The following is a 20,622-nucleotide window of genomic DNA, read 5'->3' as shown; positions in this document are numbered from 1 at the left end:
AGGGAGACAGGGATGAGGATAAAGCAAAGGAAGACACCAATTCTTTTTTGTAAAGCGTAATAGGGATAGGACAAAACCGGGTAGGAAGGCTGAGCCCTTTTAAACAGATACTTTTTTCCGTGGTGTGTGTGTGTGTGTGTGTGTGTGTGTGTGTGTGTGTGTGTGTTAATTCCACTTGAGCACAGATGATGAATTAATTTAAAATTGGGCTAACTGGCTGTTCTGCACTGTACCTGGGTAGTTCCCGTACCTTCAAGTTCACCTAATGGTATGGAGATGCCCTTGTTTTCTGACTTCATACAGAAACCATCGTGATTATTGTATCTCAATTTACTTTTTTCTTTTTCCAGTCAAGAAAGGGGGCTTAATGCAAATTAAGCCTTTGATGCGAAGGCACATAATTTATAATCATGATTGTTATTATTAACATTAAATCGCGGGAATGGCTTTGTTGGAAGTTACCCACCAGGACCCGCAAATCTATTTCGGTGACACACGCCCCAACTCTCCTCACCGAGGCGTGGTGCTTGGCTGGGGCGCTCTGAGCCACTGCGCTGGCTGAGCTCCGAAGGAGGTGGTCCCCGCTCCTCCCGAACCCACGCGCTGGGCTGGGAGAAAGCGAGGCGGGACAGTCATTGTTCTCCCTGGCCCGGGCTACCAGCACCTCTCACTTTCGGGAGAAACTTCCCCCGGCTGCCGCTCTCTGGGCTTGGGATGGGTCTCCACGGCGCGCCCTTCCCTGTCCTGGAGTGGGACGCTCAGCGAACACACACACCCACAGTCACCTTTGCGCGCTCGTCCGGAGCCGGCCGGCACACAGCGCACCCCAGCGGCCGCGTGGCTGCCTTCTCGTCCTGGCCACTAGGCTTCCGCAGAGCTCGCCAGTCGCCGCCGCGCGCGCCTCGGAATCTGGGGACTCGAGAGCCTGCGAGAGCCAGTCTCAGCCAGACCCCAGGGAGAGCGCGGGGCTGCGGCACCCCGCCCCGCCCGCCACACCTGGGAGCGGTGAGGACCGGGAGAGGCGGGGCGCGGCAGGAGGCTGGCCCGGTGCCTGAGCAGCGCCGCCGAAAGCCGGCCGGACTGGAGCGGGGCGAAGGGGGAGGGTCTCGAGGCCGAGTCCAGCTCCTCCGAGGGAGGGACCGCAGCTGGGGTGGAAAACCTGCACGGGGGAGCCGCAGAGACGCGCCGCGCTGATCATGGAGTGGGCCGGCCCCGGCTCCGCGCGGCCGCAGCAGCAGTGGGACCAGGAATCGGTCGAAGCGTGGCTGGACGATCACTGGGACTTTACCTTCTCTTACTTTGTTAGGAAAGGCACCAGGTAAGAAGAGGACCCGTGGAAGACCCGGCCGGGGCATGGAGCGTAACCTGGGGCTGATCTCTGTCCCTTATTGAATTTTCCCCTTCGTTAACCATTAAACAGTCTCCACTGTCAGGCCCTTTGCCTTTGAAGTAGGGCCGTGATCCTGTTACGGTGTAGAGACCTCGACTTTAAGGCGAGTACAGCCGAAAACCCCAAGCGTCGGATTCGATCCAACTTGCACAAAGTTCAAATCCAAAAATGAACGTGCCGGACCCCCCTCTCCCTCCCTCCCTCCCCCCAACACGCTGGCAGCCCTGGTATTCCCTGGGAGCAAGACTATTTTCCTATGCTTGCGCTCACGGGCCTTCCTCTAGCCCTTCTCTAGCCTCCTGGTTCCCCTAAATCTCCTTAGCGAAACCAAAAACAGTTTTTGAGCCCCTTCCCTGCCGCTCCGGAAGCACCCTTTCCAATGCGGTCCCTGTGGCTCCGCTCCTCCCCCGTCCCCCTTCGCCCCGGCCCTGGCGGGGCGGGGAAGCCCGGGTAGGGCACGAGACCACGAAGAAGCCCCAAGGGCAGCAACATGCCGGAACCTTCCCAGAGTGAGTGCTGTCGTTTTTTTGCCCCCTTCCAGTCCCCTGGTTGTCCCGCGCTCCTCCTCTCGGCCGCTTTTGCGCGCAAGGCGGCGCCGCCGAACGGGCTCCATGGAGGGGTTCGCGGCGCGCACACAAAGGACGGCGCGGAGGCGCGGCGGGGAGCGGACCCTGGGGGGGCGGGGGGTGACAGGTCCCGCGGCCCGGGACAACCCCAAAGGCCAGCTCTTCCTGGTCCGGAGCCAAGCGCCAGGGCGGCTGCTGCGGAGGGCGGGGAGGAGAGAGAGACTATGCTTCGGGAGGCGGCTGCTCAGCGGGCAGTCGGGGCGCGCGTGGGAAACGCTCGCGGGAGACTTGGAGAGGAATCGCGGCTGAAGCCGAGGGGCTAGGAGGGCGAAACGCAGAGTGCCCGGCGGCCGGGTGCCCCGAAGCCGGGGGAGTTGGTGCGAAGCCCGGCCGGCCGCTGCGCGCGGCGCGGGGCTGACTCCAGACGCACCCCTTTGAAGGAGGGGCCGGGATCTCGGCGTCGCCGGCTCCCGGCAGCGGCCCTCGGGCAGCTGGCGCTGGCCGCCTCTCCGGGAGGGAGACGCGAGCGGGGCGGTGATGGTGAAGGGGCCGGCCGGGGCTGGACGCTGGGCTCCCACCCGCCGGTGCACCGCCGCGACTCGGCCGGGCGCTCCCCGCCAGGGGGCGGCGCAGCGCGGGGCGAGCGGGCGGCGGCGGGCGGCGGCGCGACGGCGGGGGCGGTAGGGGAGCCGGCTTGGAGTCGCTGGCCTCACCTGGGCACGTCGTCGGCCCCCAGCCCCCACCCCCACGGCGCCTCCTCGAGTCCAGGGTCCACCGACGCCGCCTCATCTGCATCTCCAACTCGCCACGTTTGCTATGTTGCCTTTTGGAGACAAAACAAGGTACTTCCTTAAGCATCCTCCCCCTCTTTCCCCACTTTCCCCGGGGGCGCGGTGGGGGCCGGGTGCAGGGTGCTTGCACCCAGGTCACACCGGCGGGGCGATGCTTCGTTGAAAATGTGCTCTGTGACATTTCTGTCTTCCTCTACCTTCCTGCAGATGTAATACTTTGAGGTCTTAGATGGGGCGCTTTTTAACTCCGTTGCTCCTAACGAATGTTCAGTGGGTGTCGAGTTGATCACTTTTGGGGGGTTTTAACGGAGGCGATGGCTTCGGGACAGATCTTATCTCCTCTGTTTAATTACTCAGCCTGCCTTTTAAAATCCTCTTCCCGCTTTCGGCTTCTATCAAAATACTAAATCTGGAGCGACCCAGGGGATAAATCCTGAATGGAAAGTGGTTCCCTTTCGAAGGGCACTTTTCTGCGGGTTTGGGGTGAGGCACTAAGACCATCTAGGTCTGGAATTATCGATTGCTGGGAGCCAGCAGTTTTGAGAGGTCTCCTCCTCCGAGGCCATCTGTCCCCGTTTTCCTTTCACCCTTGTATACTTGCACCCTTCCGCCCTTAATGAATTATAGCGCATAGTATAATGCGGAGTGGGCAGGAGAACGGGGCTGATATTTTAAATGTGTAGAGGGATGTTCTTTAGGCAGATTATTAAGAAAGAACAAAATTATTTATTTTAAACTCAGCGTAAATGTCCTTTTTCTTTTTTTCTCCCCTCTCCCTTTAAAGACATAAACTTGGGATTGTTTGGTGGCAGCTTTTAACTCATACATAACAACACTTCACTATGAGAGCCCGCCAAAAGTTTGAGAGTAACGTTTTTTTGGTTTTTTTTGTTGGTTTTTTTCCGGAAAATAAATTGAATGAGTTGTTACATTTCTTTTCACATTACTTTTTTCTCCCAAATAGCATAGGATTAAAATCCCAGTTCTCAAAATTACACTGCTTAGCGTAAAATGTAGATCATCTGAGACTTTGTTAAAGGTTTTCTCTTCAGTTAGGGTTTTTATATCATAGTTGATGTGGACAATACGCTGAAACGCTTTCTGTGGTATATATGTGTGTGTGTATGTAATCTTGGGAGAAGAGTTTATGTTGAGTTCAAGTTGAAAAACGAAAGTGTAAGATAATCAAGAGTAGTGTAGGCCCTCAGTTTTAGGAGTTATACATAAAGCGCTGAAAGTAGTCAGTGTGAAGAATATAATCTGTCTTGTCTGTAGCCAGAGGTTTTTCACGGAACAGTACTCCAGTTTGGGCTTCTATTTGATGGCATGACCTGGAGACACAGAAAGAGAGGTTGAACATTAGCAAATTATAAAAATGCCAACCTGCTGAACACAGTGTGATTCACATGGTTGTGGTAAAAGCTTATTGGAGACACTTTGTTTACAGCTGTTTTTTGTTGTGGTTTTTGGTTTTTGGTTTTTAACGAAAAGCTCACATTACTTTGCTTTTTCCCCTTTTGTTAGACTATGTATAAAATGAACACTGTATGTGATTTGGGAAACCCTTGAAAGAGAATAGTTCTGTAGAGGCATTTGGTGTGTTTTAAGATTTAAAATAAATTTGCATTCACTTAGAATGGCCACCTGTGCCTGTAAACAGGCTGGTTGGTAGAATTATTTCTACCTTATATGATTTAATTGTTGTTTGACATTCATGCATGCTTCTCTGTTCTCTCCCCAAACTGAATGGTCTGCACTCAATAGTAAGTCATTGAATAGAAGGAAGGTTCTGGCCCTCCTTAACTCTCATGTAAACACCTGTGAATTTTGGTTGACCTTGAAAGCAATTATCGCTGCTATATTTTACATTATTTCCTATAATTATCTTTCCTTAAAAGCTATAGCTTGTAGCACACAAATAGATGCTTTTTAGCAATCAAAACCTGTTTCAGTGAATTTTGAGAGTGTCAGTTGAACATTTCATAATATAATCTATTGGGATAAAAATTAACTTGAGACTAGTAACTAAAACCTATGGAAAACTTCCACCCTCGCTATTATAGAAAACTTTGCAGTCCTGCAGGTTTGGGATGCTGTGTTCATTAAGGGCTTTAATGCTTGTACATTCACAGATGGAGCCTTTTTGGTGCTAATGCCACTTTAACAGCTGTTGTTATTCTTGACAGCATATTAGAATAATTTATCTTTCATTAGTTACTAATCAGCTCTGTGATTGTGGGGGATGTTTTTGATCCTTTAGTATTGTAGGGGTAATATGATTGACTTTTATTGCTTTGTTTTGCACTAGGCAAAAGCTTGAGAATATTTGGCATATACTGGAAATAGGAGATATTAAGTGAGGACAACTTTTTATGACTACTTGGATCAAAGTCCAGAAACAGAAGTTTTACACTCCCACGTAGTTTTCTATGATAGACTTTTTATTTGACATTGCAAAGCTGTGGTGAATTAGTTGATGTTTCAGGTCCTGTGTTTGGGATTTTCCTTTTCTCTTTCTTTCTTTTTCTTTTTTCTTTTCTTTTCTTTTCTTTTCTTTTCTTTTCTTTTCTTTTCTTTTCTTTTCTTTTCTTTCTTTCTTTCTTTCTTTCTTTCTTTCTTTCTTTCTTTCTTTCTCTTTTTCTTCCTTCCTTCCTTTCTCTCTCTCTTTCTTTCTTTTTTCTTTCTTTCTTTTTCTTTTTCTTTCTTCCTTCCTTTCTTCCTTTCTCTCTTTCTCTCTCTCTTCCTCTCTATCTCTCCTTCTCTCTGTCTTTCCCTTCCTTCCTTCCTTCCTTCCTTCCTTCCTTCCTTCCTTCCTGTGTCTGTCTCTGTGTGTGTGTGTGTCTCTAAAAGCTATAACCTTTTATTTGCATGATATTTATCTTCAAGTCAGATGATGGGTGTAAAATAAATCTTGCTATTCGATCTTAAAAATGATTGTTTCTGTGATCATATAGGAATATAAACTTTTCACAATTTTCAAACGAGTTGCTAAGCATATTTTGTTAAGCAGTCACTAATACTGAAGATAATAAAGTCCTGTGGGCATTGACTCAGTCTGGCTTTGATATTATTTCTATTTTCATTATGGTAATTCTGGTGTAATAATGTCCTTTTATCCGTGTATTGCTTATGACCAGGGTCCTTATAGCCAGCTCTAAGACACCTTTTAGTGCCCTAAAAGTACTCATGTGGATTGAATTTGCATAGGATTGAATCTGGAAGAATCCATAGGAGCCCCTGAAATGTTTCTCATTGCTCTTCTATCACCAGTGTTCTCAGGGTTTCATATTCAGTTCCATTTTGAAAGCCCCCAATACAAGATCATGATTCCTAAAACTGTGGCAGAACTAATCAGTGGCAATTAGTCATTCCAATCTATTTGCTTAGTGTAACACTTAAATAGGCTTGTAGTATAATTCAGTAGCTTTTTTTTGTTTTTGATCTGGAGATCTATAGAAATCGCCAGTATTTTCTTAATATTGTTTTCAGTACCTAAAGATGAGCAGTTTTTAGCATTTTGATTATGTTGTGCAACCAAATTTCCTTTCTAAATAGTTCCACCTGAAGAAATGACTTGAGTCTGGTTTCTGATACGATTTCTTTTAAAATATATGAAAATGCTTTCAAGTTGTATGGGTAAAGTTTGTACCTTCACCCTTATCTGATTACAGAGAGTATGTCTTACTACGATGCATGCTTCCCTGCTTCTAGATTTGAAAACACGAATTAACTTAAACATGCTTGAACTTCCTAATACTTTTTAATAATGCTTGGGAAAGAGTTCTTTCGTACGAGAAAAGTCTTTAAAAAAACTGCTTGGTATTTATTAGTTTGTCCCTCAAATATTTTTCAAACTAACAATTTATTAAACCCCTAACTGTTGCGTTAAGTTAGATTTTTTCTTTGTTCTCAGGGCTAATTGTAGGATAAAAACTCTTGCTTTGGTAAGGGCTTCAGGGCAATTAAATAAATCACTGAGTTGATTGATAGTGGACGGTTGAAAAATGACTAATTTTTGAATTTAGACTGCACACTAGCTACTGACTTTGCAGGACTTCCTATGAGATTACTTTAGCTGGACAGATGTTGATTCAGTTGATCAATGTTATAGCTGATTGATATGGCCTTGGAAATATCTGTTAAATCAGATTCTCAGTAAAAAAAAAAAAAAAAAAAAAAAAAAGTGCCTATGAATTACAACCTAAGAATAAAAATTGAAGAAACTCTTTCCACATGAGTCATTCGTTTGATATTTAGCTCTGTAATCTTATTTACTGACTTGGTATTCTCACTTTATTTTGAATCATATTTTTTTTCATGGTGTGAGTGCTTTATTCATTTTCTCTAACTGGTAGGAATTTCTACTTATTGCCAACTAAATATTTAAGGCAGGTAAGGTAAACTAAGTGTTACGTTCATAAGAATCATCCTGATGAATAGTCTAAAAAGCTTTATAAAAAGCCTTCTGTATATGGATGTATACATAGATGTATATATACACATACCGCATTTGTAGTTTGTAGTGAACATGCTTTTTAAAGTCTTAGGTGCCATTGTTAGCTTCTGTATTCTTTGAGACCTTTCCCTTATTTCTGAATTGTAAAGTAAAATTAACTTTTTGCAAATTGTCTTCTCGGAATAATTTTATTATATCTAAACTTGAGAAAGAAAAGATCCCTATCTGATCTCATATCCCTGGTAATAATTATTTTTTAAAAAGTCATCATTTCTACTTTCTGTTGAATAAGTATACTGAGGTTATAAGAAGAGAAAAAACCCTAATTTTTTAAGCTGATGAAATAATTAAAACACACAGGATCTTTGAACTGTAGAGTTAGAGGAGATCATGTCCAGTGTTTCTCAAATTTAAGTAATGTTTACCTTGTAAGAAAGACATTCTTATTGATCCCCAGTATCTTCGTTAAAAAGCTTTTGGTCACAAGTGACAGAAACTCATCTTAAACTCATACAAAATTAACTGACAATTGACATTCCTGGAGTTTGGTTTGGGTGTGAAATTCACCTGATGAAATAATCTTGTCAACATTCTTTTTGTCTGTATATCTGTCTAATCAATCTTCCTTCCTTCATTCCTTCTCTCCTTCCCTCCCTCCCTCCCTCTCTCCCTCCCTCCCTCCCTCTCTGCCTCCCTCCCTCCATCCCTGCTTCCCTCCATCCCTTTGGCCCTATGCAGCTTTGGCTTTATTCTCAGGCAGGCTTTCTTTGTGCCCTGGAAAAGTTTCTTCTTGGCAAGTTTACGTGGGTCTTAAGCTTCTGATGTTTGAGAAGTACCTTCTTATCCATATCAGTCATCTCAAGATTACTTGGCCTTGCTTGCATGACTTGCCTGCTCTGGACCTGTCATTGTGTCTGGAAGAATAGGGGTGTCTCACTACTTTGCTGGGGCAGGTCGCCCATAGTGTGATACGTCAGTGGGGGAGGAGAAATTCCCCAAAGAAAGTGATGTCAGCACCTCCAGAGGTTCCAGAGATCTGCCATACCTAGTACTGACTTTCTCTTATTTTAATGTTAGTTAAATGTGGAATTCTTAAGAGTAGGTATAAGTTAATCCTAGTTATAGCAATTATACAGCTAATACCAAAAAAAGTGTATAAGTTAATTATGAATTAAATGATAAAACTCTAGCCAAATGTAAATTGACAGGCTTCATTAAATCATCCTGGTAAGGGTAAGGGTGACTGTGGCCCTGATTCCCCTGCGGGGGTCTGGTGAGGTCCGCTTGCCTTGGCTGCAGTTGCCTCCTGATGATTGTTTCTCCCAATGGGGCCCTCTTAACAGTCGTGCAACTTTTAGTGCCATAGCACAGTACACCAGCTTTGGGGTTTTATTTGGCTTGAAAGCATATTTGCATATTAAATCTACTTTTTTTTCTCTTTACCCCTGAACCATTGGGCTGCAGTGTGATTGTAAACAGAAATATAAACTTGACTGCTAAAATTGCAGGATAGTATTTGGTTATAAGGTGGTCATCCCAATCATTTAAAGTATATGTCTTGTACTTTTTTTTTTTTAGGTTTTAATTGTCATTAGTGTGAAAACGCAAAACTGAAGCATTTCCATAGAAAAACTACAGATCTTCAAAACATACTTGCTTTGGACTGTCCCGGCTTCTCGTACCTTAGATTGAGACATGCCAATCTAGTCCAGTCTTTCCCATATCTAAGCTGCAAAACAAATCGGTTTACATATTTACAGTATAGATTTTGCTTATTAGGTTTTCTTTCAGATGTAAGCAGGTTTTCCATGAAAGAACATTTTTCATATATGTGATTGTGAATGCATGGAAAATTATAAAACATGTCTCTTCCAACTCTTGGTCAAATTTGAATGTAAAAATATGAAGCAGTTGTGCATTTTATTTATATTTGGTCCCAGTAAGCGTCTCAGATGTTTTCATAGCTGGAGAACACTTGGGAACATCAAATAACTTTAGGCAGCATTTGTTTCTAAACCATGCCAGAAGCAAAGGAACTACTCACTGTAACATCAGAGTAGAGATTATTGGAGGAATCACTTGGAGGTGTCCCAGATCGCCCCTGTTTCATTTAATACCCTGTTATAGTATGTGAATCTTTTATTCATCCAAACCATTGCTTTTTTTTCTTTCCTTTTTTTTTTTAATTGAAGTATAGTTGATTTACAGTGTTGTGTTAGTTTCAGGTTTACAGCGAAGTGATTCATCTTTTTCAGATTCTTTTTCATTGTAGTCAACCATTGCTTCTTAAAGGGGATGCTGTTTGGCATTCGGTGGTGATACTTTTTGTTGTTGTGAGAAACTGTTCAGCGTGTTGCAGGATGTTTAACATCCCTGGGCCCCAGAAACTAAATGTCAGGAGCACCCCGATTATTGTGACACACATTTCCACATGACCCCCAAAGGCTGGCACCACTACTTGGTTAGGAGCCACTGTTCTGAACCCTTTAAAATTTACTTCTATTTATGGTGGTTAAGGGCCCCAGATAAGACAGATTTAAGCTTCAACCCCAGAACTACCGCTTTCTTAAAAGTACCTTTAGGTACTTTATTTGCTTTCCCTGCAAAATGGGAATAATAGCATTTACTTCTAGTGTTCTTAAGGAATTTAAAGGAACTAATGCATATTTCCTTATCTTTTTTAGACTGATTTTCAGTAGGTTACTGTTTATTTTACTGAGAATCATCAGTGCCTTAATTATAATTGCAAACTTTGAGAGTCACCCCCTTATTCTGATAAGTGGGAATTAGAACAACAGAACAGGGACTTAATAGACTTTGTGTCCTTCTCATTTTTTAGATGAGTTTTTATTAATGGTTGGAACAGAACCTTTTGTGGATTGTGTAAGGTACTGGAAAGGGAATTGAAATGGGAGTCCAGACCTCCTGCCTGTGTTCCCAGCTTTGTGACTGGCCCAGGTTAATAAATCTTGGCTTTAAAATGGGAGATAGGAGGGGGTGAGAAATCAAAGCAGAGAAATTCATAAATGAGTTTAACAATCTCTTTCGGCTCTAAGCATTCTTGATTCTCACCAGGAGAGCAGAATATCAGCTTCTCAGATTGAATAGTTTCCTTCTTTAAGTATTTTCCAAGTATGAGTGGTGGATCTAGGTCAATTATGCAAACAACACAACTAAAACTGTGTAAAATTAGGATCCAAGAGCAGAAGAAATATCTAACATTATATTTTATGTGAGTTATTTTTATGTTTTTCCTACAGATCATTTTATCACATTTCCCTATGTTATCAACCATCCCTTTTTAGACAGGAAATTAGTGTACTCTTTGTAATTCTGGTTTTAAGTGGTTAATTCCCATCAGTGATGGAGAAAGGCACTGGAGAGAAAGAGAAAGGGGTCATGTTTTAATAGGAGACTTAAAAACATGATTGTGCACTGTGTTTGTGGATCATTCAGGGCCTGTAACTTTTTCCTTTGTTTTGTTTGAGGCACCCTGCAAATCTCTGTAATGTTACTCAAGGGTAACATCCTTGAGGCCCAGATATCAGCCTACCTATAGAATTCCCCCAAGTAAGCCCCCTTGGGTGGGAACTAAAGTGGACCAATTTTAATCCCCAGATCTCCTGTAGCAGAGTGTTAAAGCATTGTTTTTATCAAGTGTTGATATTTAAAACCATTCTCCAGTTTAGAGGTATGGTTGTTATGAAATATTGCTATGGTTTTTATCATAAGTAATTAGTTGTATATTTTATCACATTTGTTGTCAAACAGTTTTATTATATCTGTGATGTTTTGAAAAACTCACCACCGACATTCTATAACTTATTATTTTTTTTTTTTTATTTATTTATTGGCTGCGTTGGGTCTTCGTTGCTGCACATGGGCTTTCCCTAGTTGCTGCGAGCGGGGCCTACTCTTCATTGTGGTGTGCAGGCTCCTCATTTCAGTGGCCTCTCCTGTCATGGAGCATGGGCCCTAGGCGCATGGGCTTCAATAGTTACGGCACATGGGTTCAATAGTTGTGGCTCACGGGCTCAAGAGCACAGTCTCAATAGCTGTGGCACACGGGCTTAGCTGCTCCGCGGCATGTGGAATCTTCCCAGAGCAGGGCTCGAACCCGTGTCCCCTGCATTGGCAGACGGATTCTCAACCACTGCGCCACCTAGGAAGTCCTATAACTTATTTTTAAAAATTAAATTCTGAGTAGTGATAGAAAGACAGTGATTTTTCTCAAGAAACAAAACACAACACTGTTCAGCTCTTGATCTTTGTGCATTATTCAGGAAATTATGTCATATGTAAGTGTAGTTATTGGTCTAGGGAGTCTATGTTTTTTCAGTTCTAATTTGAGAAAATACCAACATTGAAACAATTTTTTTTTTTTTTTGCACAAGTGTTTCTATAGAGAAATTAGTGCTTTTAAACTAGGAGCTTAAAAAGAAACAAATGGGTAACATCTCATTATTCTGTAGAAACCCATGAATAAATTATTTTTATTTTTACAAAATAAATTTTGAAAATATATTTCAGTTAATGTTCGATTAACTTGGGAATTTCCTGGTGGTCCGGTGTTTAGGACTCAGTGCTTTCACTGCCAATGGCCCGGGTTCGATCCTTGGTCAGGGAACTAAGATCCCACAGGCTGCATGGCGTGGCCAGAAAAAAAAAAATTCAGTAATGACCACATATTAAACACTGTGTACTAGACTCTATGCTATTACTTTATAGGCATCATTTCCCTTAATTTTCTGAAGAACGCTATGAGGGTTAATGCCATTATCTCTATTTTATAGAGAGTGAATAATGCACCTGAGGTCTTATCTCAGAAGCAGCTCTGGGGTTGAAGCCTCAGTCTGTCCCACCAAGAGCCCTTACCCACCAATCTCTACTGAAGTTCAATATTCAATATTAACAGAAGCAAAGCAAAGACTCATAGATTTAATGTCGTGAGGAATTTAACTCAGGAAGAGGCTAAAGTTTCTCCTAGGGCCTCTTAATGTGCAAGCACGTTACTAAATGAGGTGCCTAAAGACTTTGCCCAAGTGGGTTTCGTTTCCATATATAATTTTAGAGTATGAAAAGTGGGACCTCGCCATGACATTTTAAAATAGAATGGCTGAAAACTTGGGTACTAGACTGTTACCATTGTATTTTTAGTATTAGAACACAAATACCCTAAGTACAGTATATTTTCAAAGAATTTTTATCCTCTGATACATTATTTTAGGCAAGAGTACGAAACACATTAAACTAGTTGCTCTACAAGTAGATTTCATCTAATTATATTTTTAACCCGTGAGAATTATGTTTACATCAGAATTTTACACTGCTTTGTAAATTTTTCTTTGCCTTACTTTTCTAGATGCCAGGAAATAGTCTATAAAACCTAGACAAAGTATTTAAATTATTTTTCCCTTTCAAGGCATCTGGAATACTGAATATGTACTTTAAGGTATTTCTGTCTTTTTAAGATGAGTGAGCACAGTAAAAGCTATTGCTTCGTGGAGCCCCTTTGTACACAGTTGCGAGTGCATGTGTGTGTGTGTGTGTGTGTGTGTGTCTCCCTTTTGCTAACCGTATTTGAAATGGTATGTGAGAATTTGCATCCCACTATGCAGTAAGTTTTGCATATTCTATTTAATACTTCTAGATAGTAAGCATTTGGAAGAAGCTATGACTTGTTTAGATTAGTGGGAAATTTCTAGAACACAAATTATAAACTGTAGTTTTCCTCCCTGTGATAGGTAATAATATTGAGTGAAAATTAGAAATTGCAAAAGGGGGAAAGTTGTCATTCGTAACAGAGTATATGCCATCATCTGGTGACATTCCATTTTTTCAATGGATATTACTAATCAGTTTATAAAATTTTTGTAGAATATGAGATGAAGCATAGCTCATATCTAAAACTTAAACCTATTTAAATATCCCGTAAAAAGATATTCTTAGCTTGGTACCATTAAATTTAATCATTAACTTAATTGACTCTATCATTTTAAGAATGATACACTTTTCATCTTCTTTAAAAATATGAGCACACAGGATGTGTAGGAATGAAATATGTAGCACTTTGTTTCTACCATGTGTGTAATTTTGATGAGATAACTCTTTGTTACAACCGTTGTAAAAAATGACAATTCACCTCCTAGGCTTTCTACCCCCCAGAATTTCTTCCATGCTTTTTTCTTATCATTCACGAATGAATTTATTCTTTCCATTTCTCTGTGTATTACCAACGATCCCAAATGCCTGACACTGGAAATGTCAAGCTCAGCCTTTTCCTGCAGCAGCTGCTAGAACCTGGCCGCCTGGCCTTTTGAGTGCATGAACTCATTTAGTTTTGTAGGGTGCTCCAGCCACAATGAACATTGTCTTGAAGGATGCAGTGCTGTTAGGGCTTTACAGAAGCCTCCTGAAATCAAAATATGTTAAACGTTATTCCTCATGACACTGATGTTTGTATTAAATCATCATTGCACGGGTGGGACTCTTGAGCTGCAAGCGTCTTCAGTAAAGTAGAATACTAAGATAGTAGACTTCTGATTGGATTCATTGTTTTAAGAGATTGGGGGTTTAAAATCCAAGTCACATTTATGATAACTCATGGCACGTTTTGATCAGCTTCCAGTGGCTGTATTTCCGGCTATCTAATTAATTTCAATCTTTTGGGTTCTTTACTTGCTCAGGAAGGGAAAGGATCCCTTCGTGAGCCCTGAGCAGCATCTCTGGTACCTGTAAGTTTGAAAGCACAGATGGTATTCACATTCATGTTACCTGAGTGAAGTAACTCCCAACATTGATTTTGGCACCCTCCAGGGTTTCTCCAGTTATTTTAAGACATATTGTAGAAGTTTAAAAACAAAACGTCGAATTTACCCATTTTAAAAAGGTGTATAATGCAACTCATTTATGAGGTGAGAAATTTTGTGTGTAATAAAATGTGGAAGGAAATAACTGACTGGAGAATAATAAAACAGATTTCGGTGAGGAGAGAAGGAATGACTTAGATGGGGTGTTAAACATCGGGATCTTGTCATCGATTATAAATTCTTGGCGTTAATTTTTATTGCATTTCCCTTGGCTGTGGGTTTTTTTCAAAGGTCCAGGGCCTGTTGTCCTTCATTAACCAGGGCCTGTTGTCTTTCATTAACAGCCTTGTAAAAGTTAAATCAACTCAAAGACTTCAAGAGGTCTGTTCTGCTTTCGATTGCAGGGCAGTTAGCAAGGACTTGCTGATACCTGAAAGCAGAGTCACTAAGTTATCAGTGCTTGTAGGAGAGGGTAGAATACCTTTGTGGAACGTGCATCCATTTTGTTCTTTTCGTTCAAATGGCGAGGATGTAACTTATGTAGAGTTATGATGTAACTCTTCTTTTTAGAGGGAGAACTCAGCGGGATTCTATAATGAGTGACAATCTGCAGTATCTGCTTTGGACAAGTACTCTGGATGCTCAGGGTGCAGGTAGTCAGCCTGTTTCCAAACCCTCTGAGGCCCACTCAGCCTGTGGGCCTGTACCACCAGGAATACAACCTTTTTCTCCCTCACTTTCTCTGATTCTCTTGGCTGGACTTTAGGAGGGAGTGAACAGCCATGGCTCCTTACCCCAGCCCTACGTCTCCACTGGAATGAATCCTAAGGGTCTAGGAGATAGCAACATCTTCAATATATGGAAGAGATTTTGAAATGCTTCCACGTGCGTTTTCTAACTTGACTCGCACACCAACCCTGTGTGGTGAGTGAAGGAGGAAGAAGTCTTTTGCCTGTTTAAAAATGAGGAAGCTGAGGGGCAAAAGGAGATGACAAGAGTTGACCAACCTAATCATCATCACCTACTGGCCCGTTCATCATGTAAGCAGGCTTCATGACCTGTTCATATGGCTGACCGTGTGTACAATGAAGAACTTGTACTCTGGAGAAAATGAACTCCAGAGAAGTTGTGATTGGTTCAGCCTCACGTCTGTGTATTCTTATAGTTGGAACTAGAGTTCTCTCCTGATGGCCAGTTTGGTATTCTTGACTTCATACTCTGCTGAAGAAAGTCAGCACCTTGCGCTTCATGAAGAAGTTAGAATAAGCAGTATTTCCCCTATTATACAGAGGATGAAATCGAAACTCAGAAGAAGAAAATTGTTTGCCATTGGTCACAAATCCCATTGGTAGCAAAAGCTAAGATACAGATTGGAATTTAGGATTTATGGCTGAAAAACACAGCTTCCCGGGGTGTGGTTGTAAGTCCCAAGAGTTTTTAGCACTTAGTCAGCCTCCCTTTTATAAGTAGATTGCAGTTTGTTTTTTCTCTATTAAATATATGGTATAGTTTGGACAGTAAAATGAAAAAGCTTGATTTAAGGAAGACTTTTATGCCACAAATTATTAATCCAAGAGCTTTCAAAAGGTTCAGTTATCTTACACAGGATCCTTTGTGCTCTTTCAATGATAAAATTAGTATTAGTGATTTGATAGCCTGGAGCTCATTAGCATGCTGCATAGAACCTGCTTTTTTCTTTGTTGTCTACCTGCCAACAGTTTCACTTGGGAAAAATAGAATATCGAGTGACTAGTGTGGCCAGCTAAAGTATAGGACACCCAGTAAAATTTGAATTTTAGATACTGCTGATATTAAAAAATTATTCATTGTTTACCTGAAACTGAGTTTTAACTGGATATCCAGGATTTTTATTTGCTAAATCTAGCAGCCCTGAGAATTATTCTTCTCTTGAACACATTTATTATATATTCTTTTCAGTGAATCATTTTCGGTTTGTAAAACATTTTATGCTTTCAGAGAAACATAGGCATGGGATTCAGTCAGATTTTTTTTCAGGACACTATCCTTAAGAATCTTTGTTCTCTGAATCCCTTGAGGCAGTGTTTTTACCTCAGTGGTTAAGTGTGCTGTCCTTTTATGATCTGGATGGAAAGAATTTAGTTAGAGGATGTGTATTATAGGTGATTTTATTTTCTCTATGCCTTGTGTGTTTAAATTTGATCTTTGACTCTTTCAGATGCAGGTAGACATTATGAAGTGTCTTCGTGACAAACATTGATGTTCTGGGAACTTTTAGGTTCTTGTAGGCCGTAAGACTTGGATTAGGAGACCCAGATTTGATTCCAGGTTTTGTTACCAGCTTGCAGAATGTGTTTGGTTCAGCCATTTAATTTAGCTTCATAATTTAGAAACTGGGATTGTGCATGCCTGCTTCACGAGGTTTAAATAAAATGGTGCTTTTTTTTCCCTTCCAATATCACTAATGTAAATACTTTTCAAAATCTCAGAGACTCAAGGAAGAGAAAGAAGGGAAAACAGAGATCCTATCTCAGGCCAAAGAAGTGATTTGCCCCATCAGAGCTACCAGCCAGGTTTTTTGAATCCCATCTGGTATATTACCCTCATATCTGACATGTTCATCTTTCCATCTTTTTTCATTCATATGCAGTTACATATAACTTCATATGACAGCAAATTCAGTGTGTGTGTAAATTAGCTGCTGGACACAATATAAGCTTCAGTTTGGGGAGGAGAGGTCTGGGCTTGCTCACTCCTGTATCCCTAGTGCCTGACACACTCAAGGACCTTCATGAGAATAATTTATTCTAGAAAAAAAAGGACACAGAAGTGAATCCAATTAAAACGGAAAAATATCAGTGAAAAGGCTTTGATTGGAACTTTATCTTGAAAAATGGAACCACGGGTTATAAGAGTAAATTTACCTTATTTTAGATTTAAGAAGATTTAGATTATAATGAAAACTCCAAGCTATTAAAATAAACAATTTTCTGGCAAGGCTGTATCGTAAACACAAGTATCTTTACTTCTTATTTGGCATTCGCAGCAGGATCCTAAAGAGAGTCTTTTTTCCTCAAATATAGTTTTTTAAAATTAATATTTGATGTTTTTCCAGCAGCCTTTCTTAATCTAGAATGCAGTTCTTTGAATAGAATTCTCTTTTCACGTGTTTGTTATATCATGATCCTTGTTAATTTTTTCCAGTTGTTAGCTGTTTTTTAATTGGACTTAACCCTTAATTATCAGTGGCTTTATGTAATATTAGAATAGTTCTCCAATATCACCTTGGTTTCCTTCTAGAAATTCTATATCTTACATAAGAGTGTAAAATTGCAGTCTGCAGGTGATTTGTATTTGCAGAGATTAAAGTATTAAAAAACAATCAACAGGAGATGATAGATATTAGTCTTAGGAAGGAAGGCCCACTTCATACAGCCACGTAGGTCATGCACTGCAAAACCTCAAGGGATGCCTAAAGAGAGAGAGGTGTGAGAGAGGATTTAATTTCATTTATGCTTGGTTTATAAGTGATTGTTTTGATGTTATGATAACATATGTTTTCCTACGCAGGGACATATCTACAGGGACTCAGATGATCAGTAATGTGGTCGTGAGAAAACCCTTCCCTCCATGACTGGTAGTTAATAAAAATTGTTGATTGAGTCACTGAATATACCAGATCTATTTTTCCTGTGTCATTTAATACTGAGTTCATCTCTCCAAGATAATATCTAGAAGTAAAACACTTGTGACACAATTAAATATAATACAAAACACCTAACAAAGACTTTTTGGACACTGGCTTAGTTTAAGACATATATTAGGCCCTATAGGATATCCTATAGGGTAAATTAGCCATGGTCAGTTATGAGACTCACATCCAAAGGAAGATGAACATTAATAGCTAAAACACAATGTTGATTTTCTGTAACAAATATACCAGCATTCACATTTTCAAAGGACTATTGTCCCTTTTAATGCAGTTAATTTAGGAGGCTTCATTTATTTATTCATTCACACAAACAGTTATCAAGGACTTAGTATGTGCAAGGCATTTTCTAAGTACAGACATGCAGCCGTGAACAAGACAGACAGACAAGTATGACATTTACATCTCCTCGGAGGAGGCAGACAATAAACCAACAGATTGATAAACAAGAAAAATAGAGGATAGTAAGAATTCAGATAGCGTGGGGGGAGAACATAGTGTGTCGAGGCCACTTGAGGTGGAGTGATCAGGGAAGACCTGTCTGCGCAGGGGCTGAGGAGCTGCGATCAGCCGGGTGCAGGTGAGTAGAGTGGTCCAGACTGGGGGCAGTTAGAGTTTGATGTGATGAGGAGTATCGAGGGGCCGGCATGGGCGAGAGGGACTATGGTAGGGGATAGAAAGAGTTTGAGTTTGAGTCTCAATTCAGTGAGAAGCCAAGTAGGGTAGTTAAGATGTTAAGGTTTTCTTTGTTCAAAGATGACTCTGGCTGCTGTGTGGAGAATGGATTGAAGGGAGGCTGGTATATCAGAGAGACCAGTTAAGGGGCTGTGGCCACAGTCCCAGGTGAGAGGTGGTGGGCTTGGATCAGGGAGGTAGTACAGGAGATAGAAATGAACAGACTAGAATATAGGGTTTTGAAAGTCACGTAGACAAGACTTGGCTGCTGGATTGGACGTGTGAGTTGAAAGAAACAGAAATTCAGAGTAACTCCTAGATGTTTGGTTGAGTAGCTAGGGAGATCATGGTGCTACTTATTAATATGAAGAAAACTGTTAAGGAGTGAGGTTGAAGCAAGATGAAGGATGGGCCATTAGGAATTCTGATTTCACAATTTTAAGGTGTCTGTTTAGATGTTCAGATGGAGTTGTCAAGTAGGTGGTTTGATTAAAAAATTTAAAAGTTGATCACCATTTTTCAATGAGAGGATAAGAAATAAGTTGAGGCTGTGTTTCAGGTTTGTAGCTGAAATAGTTAAAATGCCTATTTTTGTATGCATTTGAGAATTTGTTACATGTACACACTTTTAAATCACATGAGATGTTGTTAAATGTATTGCTTTTTTCTGTCTTACATTTTATGAAACAGCTTATTCAAATGCTTCCTTTGCAATTTTCACATACATGTCTGACATCAGTGTCTTTGGCACTACTGCTGTGATTCTGGAGGTAATGCAAGCATTTCCCAAAGTATGTCCCCCTCATTTCTGTCGAAGTTTTTGAGATACAGCATTATTTTATTATCAGCGTATGTTCTCATCGCTGGAAATTTTGTCCCAAGCCTTGTCATGAATTTATAAAACATTAGGCAATTATATTTTAAAAGATTCTGTGCTGTAGGTATACACCGGGGATCTGTACAGTATACTTACTACATTGCTTTTCTAAAAATAATTTTATTTATTTATTTATTTATTTATTTATTTATTTATTTATTGGCTGCGTTAGGTCTTCATTGCTACGTGCGGGCTTTCTCTAGTTGCGGAAAGCAGAGGCTACTCTTCGTTGTGGTGCATGGGCTTTTCAGTACAGTGGCTTCTCTTGTGGCAGAGCATGGGCTCTAGGTGCATGGGCTTCAGTAGTTGTGGTGCACAGGCTTAGTTGCTCCATGGCATGTGGGATCTTCCCAGACCAGGAATTGAACCCATCTGTGTTCCCTGCACTAGCAGGCGGATTCTTTTTTTTTTTTTTTTTTTAATTTTTTAGTTATCTTTGTGTCATTTTTTTAAATTTAAGCTCTTTTTTGGAATATAATTGCTTTACAGTGCTGTGCCAATGTTTAAGGTACACCAAAATGAATCAGCTGTATTTATACACATATCCTCACCCTCCCGTGACTCCCTCCAACCCTCCCTATCCCGGCCCTCTAAGTCATCACCCATCATCGAGTTTGTCTCCTTACGTTATGCAGGAACTTCTCATGAGCTATATATTTTACATTTGGTTGTGTATATGTGTCAAAGCTACTCTCTCACTTCGTCCCAGCTTCCCCATTCCTTCCCCCTCCCCCAACCCTGTGTGCTCAAGTCCATTCTCTACATCTGCATCTTTATTCTTGCCCTGTCACTGGGTTCATCAGTACCTTTTTTTTTTTTTTTTAGATTCCATATGTATGAGTTAGCATACAGTATTTGTTTTTCTCTTTCTGGCTTACTTCGCTCTGCATGACCAACTCTGGGTCTATCCACCTCATTACAAATAACTCAATTTCATTCTTTTTTATGGCTGAGTAATATTCCATTGTATATATGTGCCACAACTTCTTTATTCATCTGTTGATGGGCATTTAGGTTGCTTCCACGTCCTGGCTGTTGTAAGCAGTGCTGCAATGAACATTATGGTACATGTTTCTTTTGGGATTATGGTTTGCTTTGGGTATATGCCTAGTATTGGAATTGCTGGGTCATATGTTAGTTCCATTTTTAGTTTTTTAAGGAACCTCCAAACTGTTTTCCATAGTGGCTGTACCCCAACTTACATTCCCACCAGCAGTGCAGGAGAGTTCCCTTTTCTCCACACCCTCTCCAGCATTTATTGTTTTTAGTTGTTTTGATGATGGCCATTCTGATTGGTGTGAGGTGATACCTCATTGTGGCTTTGACTTGCATTTCTCTAATGAGTAGTGATGTTGAGCATCTTTTCATGT

General features: G+C 41.1%; 1 protein-coding gene across 5 annotated transcripts in view; it reads left to right on the top strand.

Annotated features, from left to right (window-relative positions):
* The first annotated feature begins 1,196 nt into the window (after positions 1-1,196).
* LOC130835243 (cGMP-specific 3',5'-cyclic phosphodiesterase-like) overlaps positions 1,197-20,622 on the top strand; it is a 60,823-nt gene continuing 41,397 nt past the window's right edge. For all 5 annotated transcript variants that reach the window (XR_009048850.1, XR_009048851.1, XM_057706675.1 and 2 more), the window contains exon 1: positions 1,197-1,318. Coding sequence is in view for 3 of the 5 variants with exons in the window: in XM_057706675.1 (XP_057562658.1) it covers positions 1,197-1,318 (122 nt within the window). In the remaining 2 variants the exon portion in view is untranslated. The remainder of the gene's footprint in view (positions 1,319-20,622) is intronic.

The sequence above is a fragment of the Hippopotamus amphibius genome, chromosome 13 (assembly GCF_030028045.1).
Source record: "Hippopotamus amphibius kiboko isolate mHipAmp2 chromosome 13, mHipAmp2.hap2, whole genome shotgun sequence".
NCBI classification, from domain to species: Eukaryota; Metazoa; Chordata; class Mammalia; order Artiodactyla; family Hippopotamidae; genus Hippopotamus; species Hippopotamus amphibius.
Note: the sequence above shows the minus strand (reverse complement) of the source record. Positions and strands in the feature narration are given on the sequence as shown.